The sequence below is a fragment of the Cebus imitator genome, unplaced genomic scaffold (genome assembly GCF_001604975.1).
Source record: "Cebus imitator isolate Cc_AM_T3 unplaced genomic scaffold, Cebus_imitator-1.0 Scaffold76, whole genome shotgun sequence".
In the NCBI taxonomy this organism is placed as follows: Eukaryota; Metazoa; Chordata; class Mammalia; order Primates; family Cebidae; genus Cebus; species Cebus imitator.
Window position 1 is genome coordinate 656,537 of NW_016107391.1, and position 27,690 is coordinate 684,226.

Below are 27,690 nucleotides of genomic sequence, written 5' to 3' on the forward strand. Positions count from 1 at the left end.
TTTTTAATCTTATAGGCTTATTGGTAGAAAGAACTTGCCTTGAGTCTCAGATGGGACTTAGGAATTTTGATTGAGTTGATGCTGGAACAAGTGAAGACTTTCGGGGAACTATTGGTAAGGAATAATTGGATTATGCAATGTAAGATGATCATGAGATTTAGAGAGCTAGGGGTGGAATGATACGGTTTGGATATTTGGCTCCTCCTAATCTCATGTTGAAATGTGATCCCCAATGTTGGAGGTGGACCTAGTTGCAGGTGTTTGTGTCATTGGGGTGGATCCCTCATGAATGGCTTGGTGCTTGGTAATGAGTGAGTTCCCACTCTATAAGTTCACATGAGATCTGTTTTTTTTTTTTCTGAGTGTGGCACCTCCTCCCTTTCTCTCTTAATTTCTCTCTCTCTTATGTGATATGCTGGCTCCCTCTTTGCTTTTAGTTGTGGTTGAAAGCTTCCTGAGGCCCTCACCAAAAGCAGATGCTGGCACTATGCTTCTTATACAGCCTAGAGAACTATGAGCCAAATAAACCTCTTTTCTTTATAGATTACCTAGCCTCAGGTATTCCCTTATAGCAATGCAAAATTGACTGATGCACCACCCCAGCAGAGAGGGAGAAGTGGCACCGTGTTATTTTCTGCATAGGGGTACTAGTCTGGGTTGCCCACATGGCCTCCTCTGGTACCACAACTGTGGAGCTTGTTAGCACTTGAGGAAATGAAAGTCTCAGTTTCACATTTTGGCCTGATCTGATACCACCAGGAGTATTGGGGTTCCTCATAACAGCTTTGTAAGAGTATAAATCTAGATTTCCCACTCAACTTTTGCTCATGTAGGGCCACAGTTTTTTTTTCTGTGGTGATTACCTGGAGTAAATGATTATCTAGGAGTTTTTTTTTTTTTTTTTTTTTTTTTTTTTTTCCTATTTGTATCAGTACCTAGTGATGTTTCTGTGTTGTTGGCTTCTTCTGCTACAAGTCTGGAATAGGTATGGCAAAAACCCAGAGAGTTCACCACTGTGTCATTCTTCAAAATTTCTAACACATTAAAGTACTTTGCACTTTCAAATGTTGACAATGTTCTTTAAATCTGCTAAGCTTTAGAATGTTTCCAAGTTCAAAATTTGCTTTATTTTTGGACTAAGAGAATTCATGTATCTTATATTGCTGTATCTTTTGTAATAAAGTAACTATTACATTGAACTACTGTTAAAATATATAAACTGCTTGTTAAAAAATAAAATAGCTCCATGTTTTATCTATATTTTAATTATCAAACAAGGACTTAGGCTTTCTGATTATGAAGACATACTGGATTAAATAATCCTTATTCATATTAATATTCTTAAATATTCTTATACTTAATATAGAAACATTATGGTTATTCCTTTAAAAATAACTAGTGATAGCTTATTCTGATCACATTTCTTAGTCAAACTAAGATGTAGCTATGGGATTCTGATTATAAATTGGACTGAAGTTGAAAGAGAGGCTTTTTAATAGGTAGGTTATTCTTAAATTATTTTTAAAGTATATCTTTGCATTAGACTTACATTTTTCTTTTGACTATGGACTATATTAAGATTCTCAATATGTGTCTCTGATATTGCAATTCAATATCCATATTATTTTTGTCGTAATATGATGATGTTTGTTCTTGATAAGAAAAAAGCATGGGTGAAAATTTAACACAGGAATAAAAGATCTAGCGTACACTGAATAAATTAGGAGTACTGACTTTTGGAAGTCAAAGTTGTAAGTTCAACATTTAGGTCATTATATAACAAGCAACAAAGGAAAATGTCACAAATATCTTTATTCTAACATTTAAAATATCAGACAATGATGAAGTTGTTCATACCACATTAAAGGAATTTTACAGGTATTCAGAAAATTTCCAAAAATGTCATCTGTAAGCACCTGATAACTCTATATACGTATGTATGTGTGTGTATCATATCATTTAAAAAATAAACATCCAGGCCATCCTAGAATAAGCTAAATTTTAGCAGCCAAAGTACCTAATTTTAAAACTTTGACATTCAGTTGCAAATATTTATAATAAAAATATATGAGCCGATAAATCGTTTTAAATAAAATGATGTAATGAGAGGTTATTTAAGTACATCCTAAAGTTTCTATTTCAATTGTAATATGTTTGTAATCATTACTAAAGGAAAATACCGGATTACATACTCTCCAATGAGATTTTAAAAGTCTTGGGCCTTTAAAGGACATAGAATTGAAAATGATTGCATTGAATACATTGCAGACGGTTATAGATATTGCATTTTGAAAATCAATGAATGGACCTAAAATTAACATTGGCCACATGATGTCGCTGTATACCACAGAGTCTTGTCAATAGAAAGGACATAGTGATCACTAAAAGTAAAGGCGGAAGCTCCATTTTGTCACTGCCTGAGAGAAGACCGAAACGGTGATAGATGATTGGGAATATTAGATAAAATAGTATGATTTTGAAGTAAGGAGAGAGCAGTAAGACAGGTGTAGTGCTTTTGCAATGGTGTTTTCTAGGAGAGGAGGCCTGGGAACCCGGGATCTGCTTCTCTCGTTTCTGCTCCTCGCAGCCTGGGAGGTGGGGAGCGGCCACCTCCATTACTCGATCCCGGAGGAAGCCAGACACGGCACTTTCGTTGGCCGCATTGCCCAGGATCTGGGGCTGGAGCTGGCGGAGCTGGTGCCGCGCCTGTTCCGGGTGGCGTCCGAGGGCCGCGGGGACCTTCTGGGGGTAAACCTACAGAATGGCATTTTGTTTGTGAATTCTCGGATCGACCGGGAGGAGCTGTGCGGGCGGAGCGCGGAGTGCAGCATCCACCTGGAGGTGATCGTGGACAGGCCGCTGCAGGTTTTCCATGTGGAGGTGAAGGTGAAAGATATTAACGATAATCCACCCGTCTTCAGAAGCAGAGAACAAAGAATATTCATTTCTGAATCTAGACTCCTGGATTCGCGTTTTCTGATAGAAGGAGCTGCCGATGCAGACATTGGTGCTAACGCTCTTCTAACGTACACCCTCAGCCCCAGTGATTATTTCTCTTTGGATGTACAGGCAAGTGAGGAACTGAGTAAATCTCTTTGGCTTGAATTGAGAAAATCTTTGGATAGAGAAGAAACACCAGAATTTCATTTATTATTAACAGCCACTGACGGGGGCAAACCGGAGCTGCAAGGTACAGTTGAACTGCTGATCACCGTGCTCGACGTTAATGATAACGCCCCACTATTTGACCAAGCAGTATACAGAGTCCACTTATTAGAGACTGCAGCAAATGGAACATTAGTGACCACATTAAATGTCTCTGACGCTGACGAAGGTGCAAATGGTGAAGTTGTCTTTTCCTTTGACAGTGGTATTTCTCCTGACATTCAAGAAAAATTCAACGTTGATTCCAGCTCGGGAGAAATTAGGTTAATTGATAAACTGGATTATGAAGAAACAAAATTCTACGAAATTCAAGTAAAGGCAGTTGATAAAGGAAGTCCTCCAATGTCAAATCACTGCAAGGTTTTGGTGAAATTGCTGGATGTAAATGATAATGCTCCAGAACTGGCGGTAACTTCATTGTCTTTGCCCATCAGAGAGGACGCTCCACTTAGCACCGTCATCGCCCTCATCAGCGTGTCTGACCGTGACTCAGGTGCCAACGGGCAGGTCACCTGCTCCCTAATGCCCCATGTCCCCTTCAAGCTTGTGTCCACCTTCAGGAATTACTACTCGTTGGTGCTGGACAGCGCCCTGGACCGCGAGAGCCTCTCGGTCTATGAGCTAGTGGTGACCGCGCGGGATGGGGGTTCGCCTTCGCTGTGGGCCACGGCCAGCGTGTCCGTGGAGGTGGCCGACGTGAACGACAACGCGCCGACCTTCGCGCAGCCCGAGTACACGGTGTTCGTGAAGGAGAACAACCCGCCGGGCTGCCACATCTTCACTGTGTCGGCGCAAGACGCGGACGCGCAGGAGAATGCGCTGGTGTCCTACTCGCTGGTGGAGCGGCGGGTGGGCGAGCGTGCGCTGTCGAGCTACGTGTCTGTGCACTCGGAGAGCGGCAAGGTGTACGCGCTGCAGCCGCTGGACCATGAGGAGCTGAAGCTGCTGCAGTTCCAGGTGAGCGCGCATGACGCGGGCGTGCCGCCTCTGGGCAGCAACGTGACACTGCAGGTGTTCGTGCTGGACGAGAACGATAACGCGCCGGCGCTGCTGGCGCCTCGAGTGGGTGGCACTAGCGGTGCAGTCAGTGAGCTGGTGCCGCGACTGGTGGGTGCGGGTCATGTGGTGGCGAAGGTGCGCGCAGTGGACGCCGACTCAGGCTACAACGCGTGGCTGTCCTATGAGCTGCAATCGGCGGCAGGTGGCGCGCGCGTCCCTTTCCGCGTGGGACTGTATACGGGCGAGATCAGCACGACTCGTGTCCTGGACGAGGCTGACTTGCTGCGCCACCGCCTTCTGGTGCTGGTGAAGGACCACGGTGAGCCGGCCCTGACAGCCACGGCCACTGTGCTTGTGTCACTGGTGGAGAGTGGCCAGGCGCCAAAGGTCTCGTCGCGGGCATCGGTGGGTGCCGCGGGCGCAGAGGCGGAGTTGGTGGATGTCAACGTGTACTTGATCATCGCCATCTGTGCAGTGTCTAGCCTGCTGGTGCTCACGCTGCTGCTGCACATGGTGCTGCGGTGCTCAGCGCCGCCCACTGAGGGTGTGTGCACGCCCGGCAAGCCCACTCTGGTGTGCTCCAGCGCAGTGGGGAGCTGGTCGAACTCACAGCAGAGGCAGCAGAGGGTGTGCTCTGCGGAGGGCCCACCCAAGACGGACCTCATGGCCTTCAGCCCAGGCCTACCTCCAAGTCTTAACACGTCAGAAAGAAATGAACAACCAGAAGAAAATTTGGATCTTTCCGGTAATGTAAGTCCAACTTTCGAGCTTTGGCTTTAAATACTTTTCACATTTAACTTGTCTAATAATCATTTAAAAGATCACTTTAAAAAATGGCTTCAGGGTGTTCACTAACATTGAAACAAATCATCCCAGTGAATGCAGGTATTCTATTAATGGCAGTTTTGTCTTGAATGGAACTAGAAAAAAAAAAAAAAAAAAAAAAAAAAAAAAAAAAAAGTAGGCACAAATTGTCATATTTCTTGATTTAAAGGGAGGTTAAAAAAAGCTACAACACAAGGTAATGATCGTATTTAACACAGGATATCAATGTAGTAAAATAACTGTCATATTCAGGGTAACTTATTATGTTATATCTTCTGGTGAAATATCAAGCCCCATACAAACAATTCTAGGTGAAGTTACAGAAATCATCTGCCTTTCCTTTACGTGGCTAAGTTTCAAAGTGAACGATAAACTGAATATTTTTAAACAAATGTAATTTAAAATACATTTATTCACCAGGGGTGGTGGCTCACCCCTGTAATCCCAGTACTTTGGGAGGCCAACGCGGCAGATCACCTGAGGTCAGGAGTTTGAGACTAGCCTGGACAACGTGGTGGAACCCTGTCTCAACTAAAAATACAAAAAAATTAGCCAGTCTTGGTGGCGGGCAACTGTAATCCCAGCTACTCGGGGAGGCTGAGGCAGGAGAATCGGTTGAACCCCGGAGGCAGAGGTTGCAGTGAACCCAGATTGCACCACTGCACTCTAACCTGGACAACAAAGTGAGGTTCCGTCTCAAAAACAACAATAACAACAACAAAAAAACTCAAAACAAACACACAAACAAAAAACCAAACCAAACAAACAAAAAACACCATTTTATTGGGCGATTTAATTTCTTTATTTAAAAAAAAACAACCTCGACTTCATCGTCATTGTGAACAATTTCCTGATGCCATTAACCTTGAATTCCCCTGGGTCTAGAAGGCCTAATAGTGCATGTATTTGCTATTTCGGGGATCCAGTTAGGAAACAATTATTAAGCACCTCCCATTCACTCACAAATGTTCTAAAACTCTTTACTTTTTAGCTAATTCTATCCTTCCAATGATTTTGTGAAGTGGAAACTTTAGTCACATTTTGTGGATAAAGGTGCAGAGGCTCGGAAAACCTAAGTTCAGTATTATTACTAAGTTTTCTTCAAATTTCCCAAGAATATTCAAAACTTGCTTGATCTAATACAGTTTTTTACCTTTCCTAAAATATTTAAGGTAGCTTACAGTGGAAGACATTTGAAAAAGCAAATTATAAAAAAATCTGCTTACAGGAGGCTGAGGCAGGAGAATTGCCTGAACCCAGGAGGCGGAGGTTGCGGTGAGCTGAGATCGCGCCATTGCACTCCAGCCTGGGTAACATGAGTGAAACTCCGTCTCAAAAAAAAAAAAAAAAAATCTGCTTAAAAGCCAAAGTAAAAGATCAAGAGAAAGGTGGGAGTCATTTCAAAAATCAAACCTAGGCTAAGTGCAAATTCTAATACTTACCTTCCTGTAAGTCAATATTGAAGCATGAAAAATAATAAAAAGAAATTCTCTATTCCATTTCTTCAAGAGAGAAAAAATAGCCTCTTTCTGCTATAAAATCAAGGAAGGTTTGATTACTGATGATTGTGTAAAGGTTGAGCAATATATTGGGCAGTATGTTTTATAGCAGTTTTGCAAAACCTATGGAAATATACTTGATGTAGACAATATTGCATTTGCTAGTCATTCAGTCAAGGGCATAATGTTAAATTTTATTTCCTATGTTTCCTTCTGAAGTTACTTAAGTATTAAATAAATATATTTTTGTTAAACATTCAAACATACATGAATGTCCCCTTGTGAAGACATTCTATGAGAAATTAATATAATTTGCTAGTTAAGTTTCCAGAGATTTGAGTTGATACAGTATTATCAACTTCTACAGTTGCTTAGAGTATTGTAAAAAATAGGCTGTAAGCATATTCTGTAACTTTTAATATATTATCTACTCAGCCTTTTGGCAAAAATCAGAAAAAAATGATCTTAGGATCATATTGCCAAGAAAATGTCCCACTTCCTCAAAATATGAGACAAACATTGCAGGATTATAAAATTGGAAAAATAGATTAGAAAATCACAAAATAATTTCTCTTTCCAATTCACATTATTATGTTCCCAAAGCTTTATTTGCTAAATGTATATATATATATATATATATTTTTTTTTTTTTTGCCTCAGCCTTCCAAGTAGCTGGGATTACAAGCGTGCACCACCATGCCTGGCTAATTTTGTATTTTTAGTAGGGTTTCTTCATGTTGATCAGGTTGGTCTCGAACTCCTGACCTCAGATGATCCACCTGCCTTGGCTTCCCAAAGTGCTAGGATTACAGGCTTGAGCTACTGTGCATAGCCCATTTGCTAACAATTTTAATGTCCAGACAGGATTGCCTTTAGATACATTCAATATTTCTTTATTTAGTTTTGTAGGTTAGTTGAGGGTATTAACTTGAAGGTGAATCTCAAATAATAGTGAATTACTATTAATCCAAAAGAAATGGGTGTATGAATATAAAATTTGAAAAGTGATTTTTACGAAAAGGTGATTCCAGAATGGAGGAAAAGATGATTGTGGAGTGGTATTGTCACTTAGTATTTATTTTAATGTAAATATGAATGGATTTCTCACTGGTAGTTAAAGTTCTTGCTCCATTCTGAATCTTCATATAGTTAACATGTCTTTCAGTAGGTTTGTCTTCCACAAATTAGCAAGTATCATTTAAGGGACATTAGAGACTTGTGGTGAGTCAAGGATGCAAATAGATGAAAATGGGAAATAGTTTATATTGGTCCTCGATGAGGCCACAACCAATATTCCTCTGAGAATGCTGGAGGATTTCACATTTCTGTTGCTTTGAGGTAGCACAATTGTGTGATTGTCCTTTGGCCAATGAAAAGTGAATGGTGTGTCACTTCCAAGAACAATTATGTAACTGTCAGTGAAAGACTTCTGCTCTTTTCCTGTTACAGCAATTACATAAGCACTGGTTGACATTGAGATGCCGTAAAGTCAAAACAATCTGGGATGCTGAGCAAACATGTGGAGAAAAGCTGTCATAAGAAGTATCCAATAACACAATTGTATTTACAAGAAATAAAATTGTTTTTGTTTTAGAGGGAAAACTGAACATCAACTCACAACAGCATATGTATTGGGGTCCCACTACCGTTAAGCTAATATGAACAGAATAAATTTTAAGAGGTGAGATTTTTTTTTACAACAGGAGATACAACTGTAGGAGAACATTATTATTGATATTTTTTACTAAGACATGTGATCGTTAAGCAGATTAGATAACTTGAATTCCATGAAAAAACAAACAAACTAGTTTTGCTTTCTTTTTCTTAAATAGTGACAAAAAATAATAAAACTGAATAATAAGCTGAAATTTAAAATGTCTTAGATATTCCTTCTTTTTTCTTGCTTAGCATCCATTCTCCTTGTTGTTTTCTTCTTCTGGGGTCTTGCAGTAGTTTTGTGAAAGACTAGGTTGAAGGTTTTGTAACAATGAGTCCTTGGACATGTAAATGTTATGGGATATACAGTTGAGTAGATAGGTTCAAAGAGTATAATTTTAGCAATGGATACTCTATTAGTTTCCTTGGGCTGATGCAACAAATTACCATAGATTTGGTGGCTTAAAATTACAGAAATTTATTCTCTTACAATCTCTGTAAGAATAAACCTCTTCTCTCTTACAAAGGCCAGAAGTCCAAAATCGAGGTGTTGCCTGGACCACATTTCCTCTGAAGATTTTAGGGGAACATTTTTTTCTTGCATCTTCCAGCTTCTGGTAGCTCTTGGCATTGCTTGGCTTGTGGCAGCATAACTCTAGTTCCTGCCTTTGTCTTCACATTTCTTTCTTTCCTGTGTTACTATATGCCTTCTCTTTTTCTGTGTTTTATAAGGGGAAACCATCATTGGATGTATGGCCTTCTTTAATCTAGGGTGATCTCATATCAAGATCCTCACATTTATTATATCTGCAAAGACCTTTGTTCCAAATATGGTCGCTTTCTGAGGTCCTGAGCATAGATGTCTTTTAGGATATCTTTGACTCACTACAGGTACCAAGAGATATCAGGGGGAGGAGGGATATTTGCTGAGCTTGGCTGATTAGTCTCTTTTCCCCATTGTGGGGGAAGTGTACTTGCATATCTGGCAACAGTACTCTATCTCCGGGGGAGGGAGAGAAGTATTCTAGATTCTCAGAAATCCTAAATAACAGCACAAAATGTCCTTATACCCCCACAGATATCATTCTGAAAATCCAGTACAATTACTTTATATGATTTCAGAAATTGTCTCAAGCAAGCCATGTTTCCTGAAGCTAGTATCTGGATTCCTGGTATAATTCCTTTATGTGTCCACAGTGGTCAATGTTTGCCATAGATTAAATAATGCTTACCGGGTATCATACATATGCAGTTGCTTTGCAACCACCTAATGCTGTAATGACTAGTTCTGTAGCTATCTGCAACTAGTTTAAGCTCCAGGAGAATTTGGGTGCCTGCCATGGTCTCCACTTTTCAGTTCACATAAGAACCAACCTCCCACTTTTCAGTTCACATAATTTAGGTGGAGCTGATTTCGTTTTCTGGCTTCAAGAATGAACAAGTGAACCACGTCTAGCCAATGTGAGAACAATCGCAATTATTGACTAAAGGAAATTTATGTCATCCAAACTGGGCTGTAGGAAGTAATATCCAGGATTTTTGCTTGACTATTAGAAAAGGGCACTTTCTGGTGAGAGTCACTACACTGGTAATTTGCAGTCTAAAAAGCTACTTTGGCCATTTTGCCAGCACATGGAAAAGTTTAACTGAGAAGGTCAGCAGAGGAAAAGGAGTTATAAATGTGGAGATTATTTTCCTTATAGAATTATGGAAGGGTGTAAACCCAGTTCTGCCTGAAACCAGTAATTAATTACCCATTTTTAAGTACAAGCCAATAAGTGATTCTCTGGTTTGTTTTTGCTTAAATCAGTTATGAGTATGATTAATATAGTTATGAATATGATTAGAGTATGAATAATCAGTTATGAATATAATTAGAGTATGATTAGTGTAAATATACACTTTCATAGATGGCACAAATAAGTATCTTAACATACTGTACACAAGGGAAAACTTGTTATTGGGAAAAAAGCTAGCTTTTCTTAACAAGAGCTTTGCTTTTCTCTTATGGACATTGCAAATTTTGCAATTAATTTTACTTTTCTCTTTGCTCTAAGAAGTTGAAAACAAAATTTGTGACATGCTTAGAGTAACTGAAAGTGACCCTTTATTAGGCATTTTGTATGCTATCCTACTTCTTGATTCATTTTATTTCATCCTCATCTTATCTTTATTGTATTTTCATTTTTTTTGACTGTGACGGGATCAGCTAAAAATTAACAAAAAAAATTCTCAAGTAATTAACACTAAAAAAGATATCAATTATATTGTTCTTGCATAAAAGTCTAAATGTAATAGGAAATATTCTGAATTAATAATCATTATCCAAATGAGAAAAAATTATTAATTTCCAAACATCTGCAAACAATTAAAAAATCAAAATTAAATCACAAAACAACACTATATATACATATATTTTCAACGAACTAAAACACCTTTGATTACTATGTTCTTCATTTGAAGAAACAGTGGGAAATGTTAATATATCCAAAAGAATTAACAGCAGGGTATTGAAGAAGTGTTTGCACATCCATGTTCATGGCAGCATTGTTCACAACAGTCAAGAGATGGAAGCAATTCAAATGTCCACGGTTGCTTGAATGAATAAACAAAACCTGGTGTATATGTCATGGACTATCATTCAGCCTTAAAAAGGAACGAAATCCTGTCACAGGCTACAACATGGATGAACCTTGAGGACATTGTGGGAAGTGAAATAGGCCAGTCACAAAAAGACAAATACTGTATGAGTCCACTTATATGAAATATCTCAAGTAGTCAAAATTCATAGAAATAGAAAATAGGACTGTGGTTACCAGAGACTGGAGTGAGTGTGAAAAGGGGAGTTGTTGTCTAATGGGTATAGAATTTCTGTTTTCCAAGATGAAAAATTTATAACAATGTGAATATACTTAACATTACTGAAATGTACACTTAATCATAGTTAATATGGTAATTTTTATGTTGTGCGTTTTTACCAGAGTGAAAAAGGGTAAAAAGCTAATATATTTTAGGGCTTAAAATAGGTATTTTTCCAAGATGAAAGTTATGAGTAAACTTAGACCAGAAAATTGACTAATTTTAAATCTACAGAATAAACAGTAGAGCCACATGATGTCGCTGTCTACCATAGAGTGTTCTCTAGGAAGGAAAATACCCGGAGCCCCTTTGTTACTCCAGAGAAGCGGAGGAATAAGGGAAGCAGCAGGACTTTAACAGGGATTCGAATATTTAAATTTTTGCAAAACATGCTCTTCTAATTTGATCAAATCACTGAGGATTGGCAATGGCGTCTTCTATCAGAAGGACCCGAAAGGCCTGGACTCGGCTGCTCTGGCTTCTTCTCTTCGCATTCTGGGAAATGGGGAGCGGTCAGCTCCACTACTCAGTTTCAGAGGAGGCCAAACACGGCACTTTCGTGGGCCGCATCGCGCAGGACCTGGGGCTGGAGCTGGCGGAGCTGGTGCCGCGCCTGTTCCGGGTGGCGTCCAAAACACACGGTGATCTACTGGAGGTAAATCTGCAGAATGGCATTTTGTTTGTGAATTCTCGGATCGACAGGGAGGAGCTGTGCGGGCGGAGCGCGGAGTGTAGCATCCACCTGGAGGTGATCGTGGACAGGCCGCTGCAGGTTTTCCACGTGGACGTGGAGGTTAAGGACATTAACGACAACCCACCAGTATTTCCAATGATAGCAAAGACTATCCGGTTTTCCGAATCGAGGCTGGTTGATTCTTGGTTTCCTCTAGAGGGAGCATCTGATGCAGATATAGGAGTAAACGCTCTTCTCTCCTACAAGCTCAGCTCCAGTGAGTTTTTCTTCCTAGATATACAGACAAATGATGAACTAAGCCAATCTTTGTCTCTCGTCCTGGGGAAATCGCTGGACAGAGAGGAAACTGCCGAGATTAATTTGTTACTGGTGGCTACTGATGGGGGAAAACCTGAGCTCACGGGCACCGTTGAAATACTTATTAAGGTATTAGATGTAAATGACAATGAACCAACTTTTGCCCAATCAGTTTACAAAGTAAAATTGTTAGAGAATACTGCAAATGGGACCTTAGTAGTTAAATTAAACGCTTCTGATGCAGATGAAGGATCAAACAGCGAGATTGTGTATTCACTCAGTAGTGATGTGTCCTCCACTATACAGACTAAGTTTAAAATAGATCCCAGCTCAGGGGAAATCAGAACTAAGGGAAAATTAGATTATGAAGAATCAAAATCCTACGAGATTCAGGTCACTGCAACTGACAAAGGAACCCCGTCAATGTCGGGACATTGTAAAATTTTATTAAAACTTGTGGACATCAATGATAACACACCGGAAGTCTCAATAACGTCTCTCTCACTTCCCATCTCAGAGAACGCTTCCCTGGGCACTGTCATTGCTCTAATCACCGTGTCGGATCGCGACTCTGGGACTAATGGACATGTCACCTGCTCCCTGACGCCACACGTCCCCTTCAAGCTGGTGTCCACCTTCAAGAATTACTACTCGTTGGTGCTGGACAGCGCCCTGGATCGAGAAAGCGTGTCAGCCTATGAGCTGGTGGTGACCGCGCGAGACGGGGGCTCGCCTTCGCTGTGGGCCACCGCCAGCGTGTCCGTGGAGGTGGCCGACGTGAACGACAACGCGCCGGTGTTCGAGCAGCCCGAGTACACTGTGTTCGTGAAGGAGAACAACCCGCCGGGCTGCCACATCTTCTCTGTGTCGGCGCGGGACGCAGACGCTCAGGAGAACGCGCTGGTGTCTTACTCGCTGGTGGAGCGGAGGGTGGGCGATCGCGCGCTGTCGAGCTACGTGTCGGTGCACGCGGAGAGCGGCAAGGTGTACGCGCTGCAGCCGCTGGACCACGAGGAGCTGGAGCTGCTGCAGTTCCAGGTGAGCGCGCGCGACGCGGGCGTGCCGCCTCTGGGCAGCAACGTGACGCTGCAGGTGTTCGTGCTGGACGAGAATGATAACGCGCCGGAACTGCTGGCGCCTAGGGCTGGCACCGCTGCCGGCGCGGTGAGCGAGGTAGTGCCGTGGTCAGTGGGTGCTGGCCACGTGGTGGCGAAGGTGAGGGCAGTGGATGCTGACTCAGGCTACAACGCGTGGCTTTCCTACGAGCTGCAGCTGGGGACTGGCAGCATGCGAATTCCGTTCCGTGTGGGGCTGTACACGGGAGAGATCAGCACAACACGTGCCCTAGAGGAGGCGGATTTGCCTCGCCACCGCCTACTAGTGCTGGTCAAGGACCACGGTGAGCCGGCGCTAACAGCCACGGCCACGGTGCTGGTGTCGTTGGTGGAAAGTGGCCAGGCACCCAAAGCCTCGTCACGGGCGTGGGTGGGCGCCGCGGGCTCAGAGGCTGCGCTAGTGGATGTCAACGTGTACCTGATCATCGCTATCTGCGCGATATCCAGCCTTTTGGTGCTCACGCTGCTGCTGTACACAGCGCTGCGGTGCTCGGTGCCGCCCACTGAGGGTGCGTGCGCTCCGGGAAAGCCCAAGTTGGTGTGCTCCAGCGCCGTGGGGAGCTGGTCTTACTCGCAGCAGAGGCGGCAGAGGGTGTGCTCTGGGGAGGACCCGCCCAAGACTGACCTCATGGCCTTCAGCCCCAGCTTATCTCAAGGTCCAGACTCCACAGAAGAGAGACAGCTCTCAGAATCAGAATATGTAGGAAAGGTGAGTCTTTCAATTTTTCTTACCAATTCTAAAATTTTTTTTTTTAATTCTATATGATTTCTATTATTTAGATTCATAATTCTTCATTTATTTTATATCATCCTACTGTGCGATATTGAGTATGAATTAGAGATCAATTTCTTGCATTTAGTGAACGGTTTGAACAATCTACTTAACTTTTTTCTTATGTTTACATTTTGACATTTCCATCATTAAATCATGAGTAATAGATCTTGAAAGACTGAAAAACACCTCAGCATAATTTGTAAATTAAACATTGCCCATAAACATTTTCTCTTTTAAAAATTGAAAATCACAATCAGAAGAAATTAAAGAATTTGATTAAATAATAAATATTTTCAATTGACACTGTCTATCCATTCTGTCAAACAGGGTTTGGAATAAACTATATTTTGGACATTTCTTAGATTGCTCTTTGGATCAATAATGCCCTTGTCTATGCAATAGTTAATAAGATACATTTTCTTTTCTTTCTTTCTTTTCAAAATTTTTGTTGAGACAGAATCTTGCTCTGTTGCCCAGGCTGGAGTGCAGTGGCATGATCTCAGCTCACTGTAACCTCTGCCTCCTGGGTTCAAGCGATTTTCCTGCCTCAGGCTCCGGAGTAACTGGGATTACAGGAACCCACCACCATGCCTGGCTAATTTAAATTTTTTTATTATTTTTAGTGGAGATGGGTTTTTACTATGATGGCCAGGCTGGTCTTGAACTCCTGGCCTCAAGTGATTCGCCCACCTTGGTCTCCCAAAGTGCTGGGATTACAGGAGTGAGCCACCGCGCCTGGCCTTTTTATTTGTATTTCAAAGTAGCCTGAGCGTGAGTGGATTTTTAATGCCGGAATCTCCAAAAGTATCTATCACAGGTTGTTACAACAAAATCACAGCACTTAGGAATAACTGCTAATCTTAAATATGTTTTTGTAAGTAAAATACCTATTATTTGGTATAAGGATTTCACACTTGCAGAATCTTTGAGTTGTCAGGCAAAAATAGAGAGTTTATTGAGAAAAGAGACCATCTCAATTTTGTTTAATTTGAAAATCTTAACATTTAAAAATCACATTGGGGTTATTCAGGTGGTGGGACTTTTTCTTCATTTAAGTGGAGGCTACTCTAATCCAGTCTTTATGTTAATGGTTGATAAATCATCCTTCCAGTATCATTATCATTAGGCCAATGTATGCAGGCCTCCCACTGCAGAGATTGACTACCTTCTTCTGGCATCTAATTCTATGCCTGGGAATACGTTTTTCATTAATATGAGCTCACTCAGTTTTACCTGGAAGTATCCATATTCCTAATAAAATTGGAGTTTTCTCAAAAGGTATTGGATGACTACATTTTTATTTGAAACCTCTATTTTGGGAAACTAAAACACTGAACGTGACAAGTAAATGTTACACTTGGAAAGAATTTTTTTTTAGGTTTTTCAACCAAAGGAAGATGTATTGCAATGAAATAACTGTCTTAAACAGTTTGCTACTATTTGGTTCTTAGTTATTTGCTCTTTTTTTTCCCCCAAATACATGTGTGTATTGATGAATCATAGAAATAAATTCCACCTAGTAATCTTACCTATAGCCATTTCATAGTTAGGTCAGAATATCCATTTCCAAGTTATACTTGACCACTATGTTTCTACCATAGGTAAATGATAAGCTTTAAAAATTATATATTCATACATGTCCAAATCTCCAGGAGTGACAATCTGTTGCTCTATACGTTATTAAAAAAAATTCTTATTTACACTTTTTTCTTGGTTGTCTAAGAAGATGTCTAGGTGGTAGTAGACACTATTCACTGATACTTTTTCTACACAATGGCTCAATCTTCTCAACTCGTACTTCCTTTAATGTTATCTTCATCTCCTGATAGTGAGTATAGAGTCTACTCTGTTATAAATTCTCATGTGACATTCCATTTTGCAATTAGTATAACTCTTAAAGGTACTGAAATGTGTAGTATTACAATAAGTTGTCAAGGCATCTCATTAATATAAAGTCCATAAAGTTTTAATATTTTAAATTTATCTCGCTATTTTCAAGCTAGCTACCATCTTTCAAAATTCAGCAAAGTGCTAACTGGAATATTAATAGCTATAAATATTTCCTATATCCATGCTTTTCAGAAATAATTTGTAATGTTTACTTCTTCATAATATAGCACAACAGAATCAGTTATAAATTATGAAAGTTTGATATTGACAGATATTAATTTAACTTACATTTTTACTTATCTTGATTGAAAAGTTAATTCAAAATATGTATTCATGAAAAAATTGACGATTTATAACTATTCTAAATATAAATGATAAAATCTGAGTGAGTTGCAGTCCTAGCTTCCATTCAACGAGTACATAGGAAAAAAAAGCTGGAATAAAAACATTTCCCCCAAATATTTAAGTCACATGTTTGATTTCATTTTTAAATGGTCTGGCTATAAGCAAAAATTTATACATTCTTTTATTTCTCTAAATTTGACCTCTTTCCATAAATTTTCTTTGCTCCACTTCTAAATGCTCAGAGAATTCATGCTTCTCACTGAGTTCACAGAGATCTTTAGAATGTTTTATTGTATAGCATTACATATAATGAGTAAATACTGACTTATATACCTATGTTACTTTTCTCTCTTTACTGATTGGTTAAATCGCCAATTCTTTCAAGTAACAACTTTTAAGGAAACTGGAATCTAGAGATTCATCCAGAGTGAAGATAATCAAAAACGTAATTCTTTTATATTGTTAACATTTTAGTATCTACAGGTAAATTCAAATACCTAAACAGTGTGGAAAAAATTTAAACATAATATATTCTTCATTTATGTGATGTGAATGTAACAAATATACAAATCACATTCCAGCAATAGGAAACAAATTTCCTGTTTGAATTTCTCTATAAAGGACTGACTTCTGAAATCTTTATGTAAGTAACAGTCAAGACAGTTGACCAGGTTATAGTTCTTGAAAAAAGGTCATGGGAGTGATTTATAGACATTCTACAAATTTAAACAAAAGTACATATTTTAAAAATTAACAGTTGCTGTAATAATATAAAAGTAGATATATTTATGTTTTAATATATATGGCACACACACATTTTACAAATACTTCAATGTCTCAATGTTTTAATGGTCATAGATCTGGAAGAATCTGGTTTTTCTATCAAATGTAGCTTGCGAGGTAAAGAGGTTAATGGTAAGGTGTCTTGAATCAGATTTAAATACCATCATACCACCAGTTAATATAGTTTTACTTAACTTTTATGTGTTTGTAAAAAGCAAATAATATTGAAACCTATTTCAGAGGATTGTAAGAATTTAATGGGATAATTCCATTAAGAGAAGTAGAAAAGTAGCTATCACATGGAAAACATTTCCAGTAGATGTCCACTGTTGAAACAGGAATCACAATATTTTACTGTATGTCATCAATTAGCACAATTGATAGTGGATCAGTATAAAACTTCTAAGGAAACATTTAGATAAAATATAAGGATTTTAAAGAGTGACCAAATTACAACTGAAACTAGAAATTTTGGGAAAGTTCAAACGACGTATAAGGAAAAGAAGATATATTTACATATTTGATACTTACAAATTTAGCCACATGGTGTCGCTGTCCACCACAAGGTCTTTCTCCGCAAAAGAAATACAGCGTGCATTACGTATTCAGATGCTGCTTTGCTTCATCGTCTCTACAATGTAACGGCGAGGAGTTTAAGAAATGAAGGTAAGGAACTCGAATTATTTTTAAATTTTGGATCAATGTAAAGACAATCTAATATTTGGAAAATGCTTGCAATGTTGTTCACCTGGCGAGAAGATCCTGGAGCCCAGTGCCTGCTGCTTTCTCTTCTGCTCCTCGCATCCTGTGAGGTGGGGAGCGGCCAGCTCCACTACTCCATCTCCGAGGAGGCCAAACACGGCACCTTCGTGGGCCGCATCGCGCAGGACCTGGGGCTGGAGCTGGCGGAGCTGGTGCCGCGCCTGTTCCGGGTGGCGTCCAAAACACACGGGGACCTTCTTGAGGTAAATCTACAGAATGGCATTTTGTTTGTGAATTCTCGGATTGACCGCGAGGAGCTGTGCGGGCGGAGCGCGGAGTGTAGCATCCACCTGGAGGTGATCGTGGACAGGCCGCTGCAGGTTTTCCATGTGGACGTGGAAGTGAAGGACATTAATGACAACGCGCCGGTTTTTCCAGTGGCTGTAAAGAATCTGTTTATTTCCGAATCCCGACAGCCTGGCTCTCGGTTTTCGCTAGAGGGCGCGTCAGATGCAGATATCGGAACAAACTCGTTGTTGACTTACAGTCTTGATTCCACTGAATATTTTACTTTGGACGTTAAAAGAAATGATGAGGAAATTAAATCTCTTGGACTCGTGTTGAAAAAAAATTTAAACCGTGAGGACACGCCTAAGTATCATTTACTAATAACAGCAATTGATGGTGGGAAACCAGAGCTCACTGGCACGACTCAACTAAAGATCACTGTTTTGGATGTAAACGACAACGCCCCAGTGTTTGAGAGGACGATCTATAAAGTCAGATTATTCGAAAATGCACCAAATGGTACCCTAGTGGTGGTCGTTAACGCCACTGATTTGGATGAAGGAGTAAATAAAGATATTGCATATTCTTTCAATACGGACGTATCAGCAGATATTCTGTCAAAATTCCATTTAGATCCAGTCAATGGACACATCAGTGTAAAGGGTAACATAGATTTTGAGGAAAGTAAGTCATATGAAATCCAGGTAGAAGCCACGGATAAAGGAAATCCCCCGATGTCAGATCACTGCACAGTTCTACTGGAAATTGTGGACATCAATGATAATGCACCTGAGTTGGTTATCAAATCACTATCTTTACCTGTATTAGAAGACTCTCCACTTGGCACAGTCATAGCCCTAATCAGCGTGTCCGACCGCGACTCAGGAGTCAATGGACAGGTGACCTGCTCCCTGACGCCACACATCCCCTTCAAGCTGGTGTCCACCTTCAAGAATTACTACTCGTTGGTGCTGGACAGCGCCCTGGACCGCGAAAGCGTGTCAGCCTATGAGCTGGTGGTGACCGCGCGAGACGGGGGCTCGCCTTCGCTGTGGGCCACGGCCAGCGTGTCCGTGGAGGTGGCCGACGTGAATGACAACGCGCCAGCGTTCGAGCAGCCTGAGTACACGGTGTTTGTGAAAGAGAACAACCCGCCGGGCTGCCACATCTTCACGGTGTCGGCGCGGGACGCGGACGCTCAGGAGAACGCGCTGGTGTCCTACTCGCTCGTGGAGAGGCGGGTGGGCGAGCGTGCGCTGTCGAGCTACGTGTCGGTGCACGCGGAGAGCGGCAAGGTGTACGCGCTGCAGCCGCTGGACCACGAGGAGCTGGAGCTGCTGCAGTTCCAGGTGAGCGCGCGCGACGCGGGCGTGCCGCCTCTGGGCAGCAACGTGACGCTGCAGGTGTTCGTGTTGGACGAAAACGACAACACGCCAGCACTGCTGGCTTCTCGGGTGGGTGGCATCGGTGGCGCAGTGAGCGAGCTGGTACCGCGGTCTGTGGGTGCCGGCCAAGTGGTGGCGAAGGTGCGCGCGGTGGATGCTGACTCCGGCTACAACGCTTGGCTTTCGTACGAGCTGCAGCCGGGAACTGGCAGCGCGCGCATCCCGTTCCGCGTGGGGCTGTACACCGGCGAGATCAGCACGACGCGTGCCCTGGACGAGGTAGACACCCCACGCCAGCGCCTCCTGGTGCTGGTGAAGGACCACGGTGAGCCCTCATTGACCGCCACGGCCACGGTGCTGGTGTCGCTGGTGGAGAGTGGCCAGACACCCAAGGCCTCATCGCGGGTGTCCGCTGGCTCCGCGGGCCCTGAGACTGCCCTGGTGGATGTCAACGTGTACTTGATCATCGCCATCTGCGCGGTGTCCAGTCTGTTGGTGCTCACGCTGCTTCTATATACTGCTCTGCGGTGCTCGGCTGTGCCAACCGAAGGCGCGTGTGGGCCAGTGAAGCCCACGCTGGTGTGCTCCAGCGCAGTAGGAAGCTGGTCATACTCGCAGCAGAGGCAGCAGAGGGTGTGCTCTGGAGAGGGGTTGCCCAAGACCGACCTCATGGCTTTTAGCCCTAGCCTTCCACCTTGTCCAATTAGCCGGGATAGAGAGGAGAAACTGGATGTGGACGTTGATCTCTCAGCCAAAGTGAGTAATCTTTATTTACTCTTTCCCAATGTCTTTTTCATTCCTCAATGTTTTCACTCCTTTGGAAACAAGTTAATAGTTAAGTATGAATTATGTGATTCATAGACTTTTCCAGTTACTGGTTGTGTGGTTAAAATGTTAAGATTTTTGTTGCTAATTTTTGAACCAAATCAGCAGTAAGTAGTGAGATCCACATTTATAGTTTTGTTTTGTTGGTAAGTGCAGTAGTAGGATTATTTTATTGCTAAATGGCTGGGTAAAAACAAATGTTTGTTCTTAGATGAATTGCATTATTTAGAGAATTTGACTTCGACTTGTTTTGCACTTACCCCTGCCGAGTGCTTCTTCAATATATTTTGCTATTTTAATTTGGACTTCCCACTACATGTTAGTACCAATGTTACTTGCTCATTCTGTGAGTTCGCCTAAATGCTTATGACTCGCAGTTTCAAAAATTAGATCATTACACCTGTTGTCTTTTGTGGAACATTTTTTATTCTCTTATTCATTTGTTTGGAGTCGCAATCCTTTTTTTTTACTTGAATATGATTCATTTTAGGCCCTGTGCTCTCATTTGGCCATACTGTTTATTGTTTTTTGATTGCCCATTTGGGAAAAAAATCGACAATAACGATTGTATTTAGAATGTATCTTTGTCCATCTTCAGTTTATCACTACTTTATTACTAATAACTAAAATAGCAATATCAAGTGAAAATTTAATAGTTCTGTAGTATATTTATATATTAATTTTAAAGAATGTTTTAAATCTTTTAAAAAATAATTTTCAATCTAAACAATACCTTGAAAATAATTATGATATCTAATTTTAAAACTATCCATACTAGCAAAACTTTCTATTTACTAGTGTCATTTGCATAACATACTAAGGATGCTAATATGAAATAAGTTTGATAAGTGAATGTTATTACTGTTTACCTTCTCTGAATACCATCCTGCCTATTAATGTGTGCCATGCAGTAAGCAGAAAACTCCAAATAACTGAAAACAAATGAGATTTAAGTGAGACTTTCTAATCTCTCCCCCTCATATTTGGTTATCTCCTCTAGCAATTAGTTGGACTCCCATTTAAGTTTCCCTGCCACTAGAGAGATATAGTAACCAACTGAAACCTGGTTAATACTCATTGACATTGTGGGAGGTCTAACATGTGAAATGGATACGTTTCTTGACTCCTCTCTTTCCCCCCACTTCTATTTTCTTTATTTCCTTTTTTGGCACTATCCTCTGTTGCTCCCTTGTCCATCAAGTAGTAGCCATAGCATGTCCATCTCAGGTCAATATTTTTAAAATTTAGTTCTGTTATCAGCCTCTTGTATATATAATAGAGTCAGCCAAAGTGCTTGTCTTCCCACATATGGAACTTCAATCTTCAAATCCAGCTTGCCTCTTGAAATTTTTGTCTAACAAGATTCTTGGCAGAGACATTTTGAAGACTTCAGAGTTTTCACTTCAGAAATGTATTATTGATGCTATGCCAAGTAAATACTGAATAGCTACCAAATAAACATCTTTTTCTATTCTACTGCATTCTGCATCTGTACATTAAAATATTTGGTAAATGAAAATATTACAAATGAAATGGGTGAAAATGGAATTCTTTCTCCTTTTTTTCAATGTGCTTGATGTCAATGATCATTTTGTAAAAATCTTGTTTGGGTCCCCAAATAGTGAAAGTACTCTGATTTCTGTTTTGATTCAGAAATTTGGTGTTTTGTTGTTGTTGTTTTTTTGGGTTCTGTGTGTGTGTGTGTGTGTGTTTGTGTGAGTGTAGCTCTTTATAGAGAGGGAGCCTAAAGCTATTTTCACTAGATTGATTTTTTTATTTAGACAAACAGGATGAAAAGAACTTTATGAACATAGGAGACAAAGGAAGTTTTTACATGGCTACCATTATGTCTTTTTATATGAAATTTCTTTATGTAGAAAAATGTATTGTGATTTATTTATTGGGAAGTCTTCATTGCCTGTTAAAACCCAGGATGATTCAAAGATCATGACTACCAAGAATTGGAATAAAAATTAAGCTAAAACTCAAGTTGTCAACATGGAACTTGAAATATATCTTAATGGGGGATATGTCTAAAAAATTTTTTTGTATCTTTATAAAATTTTAGAGGCTGTTGAAAAACCACATTTTCCCAACTAGCTATGCAATCACCTTAAATTTTATTAGGCAATGGAAGAAAACCAAATCTTTGTTACAGGGTAAATATTCAGCAAATATTAGGTAAGTACCTCTGAGCTATTAAACAATTAAGATGCAACTATTCCCTTTAAAATTTATATTTTGAAAAAGGACACACATACTTCAATGCTTATAAGAGATACATTAATGTAATAAATTGTTCATGTGTTTCAACCTTAGTGCGCAGTTTGTAAAAGAAGGAAAAATGGCTGTTCAATTGGATTGATCATGACATTCTTCATGGATCAGGGAAGTTTTAAGTGGTTATAAAGTGGGGTAAATTGGCTTTAGAAGAGTTTAGAAATGATGTGGATTACTTACAAACAGGACAAAATGAACATATCTGTTTAGTAAAAAATGTTATTGGAAGCAGGAAATATTCAGTTTGGCTAAAATATGTAAGCACTATAGGACAAAGTAGAAGCTTAGGCATATTACATAATGGAGAACAAGCAGGTACTTACAAACTGTAAGAGTCTAAGTGAGAATACCAACCTTGCTCATGGGAGCAAATGAGTTCCGATGAATACAATTATTTGGAATGCTTTTCCATGCAAGCTATTTGCTATAACTTTCTGCTTCCTTGCACTTTCAGTCCCGACATGACTCAAGGAAGGCATTCAATTAAATGCTGATGGTCTTTGATTCTTTTATAAAACGTCTGCAAATTTCCTTTCAATGGCTTGTTCTTGGTACCAGAAGTTCCCTAGAGATCAGTCCCCTCAAGTTTACAGCACCAGAAATACTGTGGTGAAGAGGGTGTTATCATTAATAATAATAAAAAAGCCCTGGAATTATTGGGAACACAAGGAATCTGTTATGAGTTTTTCTAATCAACACTTTACAGTTGCATGTTTATAAAGTGTATATTAACTATAGTTAGGTCTCTGTAATACTCAAAACCTGTGTTGAAAAAAGTATTTCCGCTGAAGTAAAAGTTACCTCTATGGTGAAACTAAGGGTCACACTCAATCAATCAGTCATACTATGTGTACCACAGTTATACAAAATGTAATTCTATTCTACAAAACTGCTGAAAGAATAAACAAAAACAAGTAGTTTATAGTAGAGCCTGGGTTTCCACAGTTGCTACTTACGGTTTGGAGCCACATGATGTCGCTCTTTACCATAAAATACACGAGAGAAGAAAGAAGAGGGGAAATTCCTGCTATTCTTACTGGAAGGAACGATGAACACTCTTCGGAGTCTGAGATATGGAGGATGCAGCTGCACTTGACTGACCGATCAAAAGATTTATCTTGATTTCGAGAAAAGATATTTAATCAGAATGAAGTATTGTGCACTAAAGATGGAGTTTTTCTGGGGAAGAGGCCAGGAATCCCGGCGTCTGCTGCTCTTGCTGCTTCTCCTTGCAGCCTGGGAGGCAGGGAACGGTCAGCTCCACTACTCGGTCTTCGAGGAGGCCAAACACGGCAACTTCGTGGGCCGCATCGCTCAGGACCTGGGGCTGGAGCTGGCGGAGTTGGTGCCGCGCCTGTTCCGGGTGGCGTCCAAGGGCCGCGGGGACCTTCTGGAGGTAAATCTGCAGAATGGCATTTTGTTTGTGAATTCTCGGATCGACCGCGAGGAGCTGTGTGGGCGGAGCGCGGAGTGCAGCATCCACCTGGAGGTGATCGTGGACAGGCCGCTGCAGGTTTTCCATGTGGACGTGGAGGTGAAGGACATTAACGATAACCCTCCGGTGTTCCCAGCAACACAAAAGAACCTGCTCATCGCGGAATCTAGGCCGCTTGACTCTCGGTTTCCACTAGAGGGCGCATCGGATGCAGATATCGGGGAGAACGCCCAGCTCACTTACAGACTGAGCCCAAATGAATACTTTTCTCTGGAAAAACCATCCGATGACGAGCTGGTAAAAGGTCTTGGGCTTATATTACGGAAATCTTTAGACAGAGAAGAAGCTCCGGAGATATTTTTAGTGCTTACAGCCACTGATGGAGGTAAACCCGAGTTGACTGGCACCGTTCAGTTACTCATCACAGTACTGGATGCCAATGACAATGCCCCAGCTTTTGACAGAACCCTTTATAAGGTGAGGTTACCAGAAAATGTTCCTAATGGAACATTGGTAATTAAACTTAACGCCTCAGATTTAGACGAAGGATTGAATGGGGACATTGTTTATTCATTCTCAAATGATATTTCCCCGAATGTGAAATCCAAGTTTCACATAGATCCAATTACTGGACAAATTATTGTAAAGGGATATATTGATTTTGAAGAAAGCAAATCCTATGAAATTATTGTAGAGGGCATTGATAAGGGACAGCTCCCACTTTCTGGCCATTGTAGAGTTATTGTGGAAGTAGAAGACAACAATGATAATGTTCCAGATTTGCAATTCAAGTCGTTATCACTTCCAATTAGAGAGGACGCTCCACTGGGTACAGTCGTTGCCCTGATCAGCGTGTCTGACAAAGACGTGGGCGTCAATGGACAGGTGACCTGTTCCCTGACGCCACATGTTCCCTTCAAGCTGGTGTCCACCTTCAAGAATTACTATTCGTTGGTGCTGGACAGCGCCCTGGACCGCGAGAGCGTGCCAGCCTACGAGCTGGTGGTGACCGCGCGGGACGGGGGCTCCCCTTCGCTGTGGGCCACAGCCAGTGTTTCTGTGGAGGTGGCCGACGTGAACGACAACGCACCTGCGTTTGCGCAGCCCGAGTACACGGTGATCGTGAAAGAGAACAACCCGCCGGGCTGCCACATCTTCACTGTGTCGGCTCAGGACGCGGACGCACAGGAGAACGCGCTGGTGACCTACTCGCTGGTGGAGCGGCGGGTGGGCGAGCGCGCGCTGTCGAGCTACGTGTCGGTGCACGCGGAGAGCGGCAAGGTGTACGCGCTGCAGCCGCTGGACCACGAGGAGCTGGAGCTGCTGCAGTTCCAGGTGAGCGCGCGCGACGCGGGCGTGCCGCCTCTGGGCAGCAACGTGACGCTGCAGGTGTTCGTGCTGGACGTGAACGATAATCCGCCGGCACTGCTGGCGCCTCGGGTGGGTGGCATCGGTGGAGCAGTCAGCGAGCTGGTGCCGTGGTCTGTGGGTGCCGGCCACGTGGTGGCGAAGGTGCGCGCAGTGGATGCTGACTCGGGCTACAACGCGTGGCTTTCGTACGAGCTGCAGCCGGGGACTGGCGGCGAGCGCATCCCGTTCCGCGTGGGGCTGTACACGGGGGAGATCAGCACAACGCGGGCCCTGGACGAAGCGGACGCTCCGCGCCACCGCCTGCTGGTACTGGTGAAGGACCACGGCGACCCTGCACTTACGGCCACTGCCACCGTGCTGGTGTCGCTTGTGGAGAGTGGCCAGGCGCCAAAGGTTTCCTCGCGGGCTTTGGCGGGCGCTGTGGGTCCGGAGGCTGCTCTGGTGGATGTCAACGTGTACCTGATCATCGCCATCTGCGCGGTGTCCAGCCTTTTGGTGCTCACGCTGTTGCTGTACACAGCGCTGCGGTGCTCGGCGCCGCCCACCGATGGCGGGTGCGCGCGGGGCAAGCCCATGCTGGTGTGCTCCAGCGCGGTGGGGAGCTGGTCAAACTCGCAGCAGAGGAGGCCGAGGGTGTGCTCCGGGGAAGGCCCACCCAAGACCGACCTCATGGCCTTCAGCCCCAGTTTATCTGACTCTAGGGACAGAGAAGATCAGCTGCAGCCAACTGAGGAATCCTTTGTAAAGGTTAGTGTATAACATTCTTTTGTTTAATTTTCGTATTGTTTTTCCCTATCAACTTCTTCGTAAATTGATTTCTAAGAATCAAATTTCCCTGGGTTAAAGTTTTACCTTTTTTTACATATCGATTTTAAGTAGTCTTTTGGAATTATAGGACATCAGAACAATATATATTGCTTTCCTTCATTTTTTATGCTGCATTATTCAATGCATATTAACATAACTGTAATTTCTAGCAAATTTACATTATATTTACCTTATTTATTTTTGGTAATAACATTTTAGAAAACATATTACTATTATTTAACCTATAACACATAAACAAATGGGCACAGGCTGAAATAATGAAGCTCCATAAATTGTATGGAAGTGAAAACCTCTGTTGCCTCCATCCCGAAGCCTCTCGCGTGCACCTGCCAAATCACTTCCCTTATTTTTCCTCCATTGTACCCACACATTTGCCTGTTATAACTGTGGTTGCTTGGGGCCTTTTTTGGAAACTTTAATTGGAATTGCACAAAATGTATGCGCATTTGTGTGTTGTTTGTATATCACTCACTGTATATGAAATCATCCATGCAGTTGTAGTTCATTTAATTCTGTTTCTAGTACAGTTTCATAAATATGCTATACATTATTTATTCTACTGTTTAGGATTTTGCATTGTGCCTCAATGTTTATTTCAAATAATGCCATCATAAATATATTGTACGTTTCTTTGATGCCTACATACACAGATTTCTCCTAACTTTTTGCCTCAGGGTTGTGTTTGTGGGTCACAGAATATGTGTGGATCTTTGTCTTTAGTAGCTAACACCAACTAATTTTCCAAGATGTTTTTACCTATTTACGTTCCCAGTAGCATATGAGGCTTTCTGCTGCTCCACATCATCTCTGCATTTGTCAGATTATTTTCATGTTAGTCATTTTACTCGGTGAGTTGTGTTATCTCATTTTGAAATTATTTCATGTTTAAATGAGATTTAGTGACTTTCTATTTTATTTTTGGCCATTTTTATATCTTATTTTGTGCAATAGCTGTTCAATTCTATTTCTCTATTCTTTTGTTTTTTTTTCTCTTATTTTTAGCTTCCATGAAACTTGATTTCTTCATCTTGTGTTTTTCCTATTACTTAAAAAAATCTTATATTCTGAATATAATTCCTTTTTTAGTAGTTTTCAACCTCATGGCTTGTTTTTAACTTTTTTTTTTGTCTTTGGTGAATAGAAAGTCTTAATTTTTATTAAACTCAATTTATTAATTTTTGCTTCTGATTCTATGTCATAAAGATAATTTTCTGTGATATCTTTTATTACATTGTTTACATTACATCTACAGTCCATTTAGAATATACATATTCTTATCATTGTTGGGAAACAGAGATTAAGATTTATTTTTTACTACCATTTTTTTTGTTAGAGTTTTAAAATGAGCTGGAAGTGTTCCCTCTCCTTCATTTTTTTTTTTTTTGGAAGAATTTGAGAACAATTGACATTGATTATTCTATAAAAGTTTGGTAGAATTCTCCAGGAAAGACGCCTGGTCTTGGGCTTTTAAAATTGTTGTTGTTAGAAGGTTTGGATTACTGATTCAATCTCCTTGCTAGTTTTAGTTTTGGTCAGCTATTTTATTGCTTCATGATTTAGTCTTGGTAGTTTGTATGTTTCTAGGAATTAATCAGTTTCTTCTAGGTTATTTAATTTGTTGGTATATAATTATAGTTGCCTCTTATAATTATGGCATTAGTTGTAATGTCACCT

The 27,690-nt window shown here is 41.2% G+C and overlaps 3 protein-coding genes across 5 annotated transcripts in view; all 3 read left to right on the top strand.

The window, feature by feature from the left end:
• The first annotated feature begins 2,270 nt into the window (after positions 1-2,270).
• On the top strand, positions 2,271-5,091 carry LOC108307040 (protocadherin alpha-1). Its single transcript, XM_017532181.2, has one exon. It carries the CDS (start codon positions 2,521-2,523, stop codon positions 4,942-4,944), a length of 2,424 nt encoding a protein of 807 aa, XP_017387670.1. The 5' UTR covers positions 2,271-2,520; the 3' UTR covers positions 4,945-5,091.
• A 6,036-nt stretch (positions 5,092-11,127) lies between these two features.
• Positions 11,128-27,690, top strand: part of LOC108307041 (protocadherin alpha-2) — a 189,773-nt gene continuing 173,210 nt past the window's right edge. Inside the window, 2 exon segments of the mRNA XM_037739878.1 lie at positions 11,128-13,701; positions 13,703-13,818. Of these exon segments, the coding sequence (XP_037595806.1) occupies positions 11,431-13,701; positions 13,703-13,813 (2,382 nt within the window). The 5' untranslated portion in view covers positions 11,128-11,430 and the 3' untranslated portion in view covers positions 13,814-13,818.
• The window catches only part of LOC108307044 (protocadherin alpha-C2), a 213,663-nt gene continuing 203,437 nt past the window's right edge, over positions 17,465-27,690 (top strand). For 2 of the 3 annotated variants that reach the window (XM_037739872.1, XM_037739874.1), the window contains exon 1: positions 23,378-25,935. In XM_037739872.1, the coding sequence (XP_037595800.1) occupies positions 23,530-25,935 (2,406 nt within the window). In that variant the 5' untranslated portion in view covers positions 23,378-23,529. Of the gene's footprint in view, positions 20,034-23,377; positions 25,936-27,690 lie in introns of those variants that run through there. The other variant, XM_017532187.2, reaches the window with a different exon arrangement.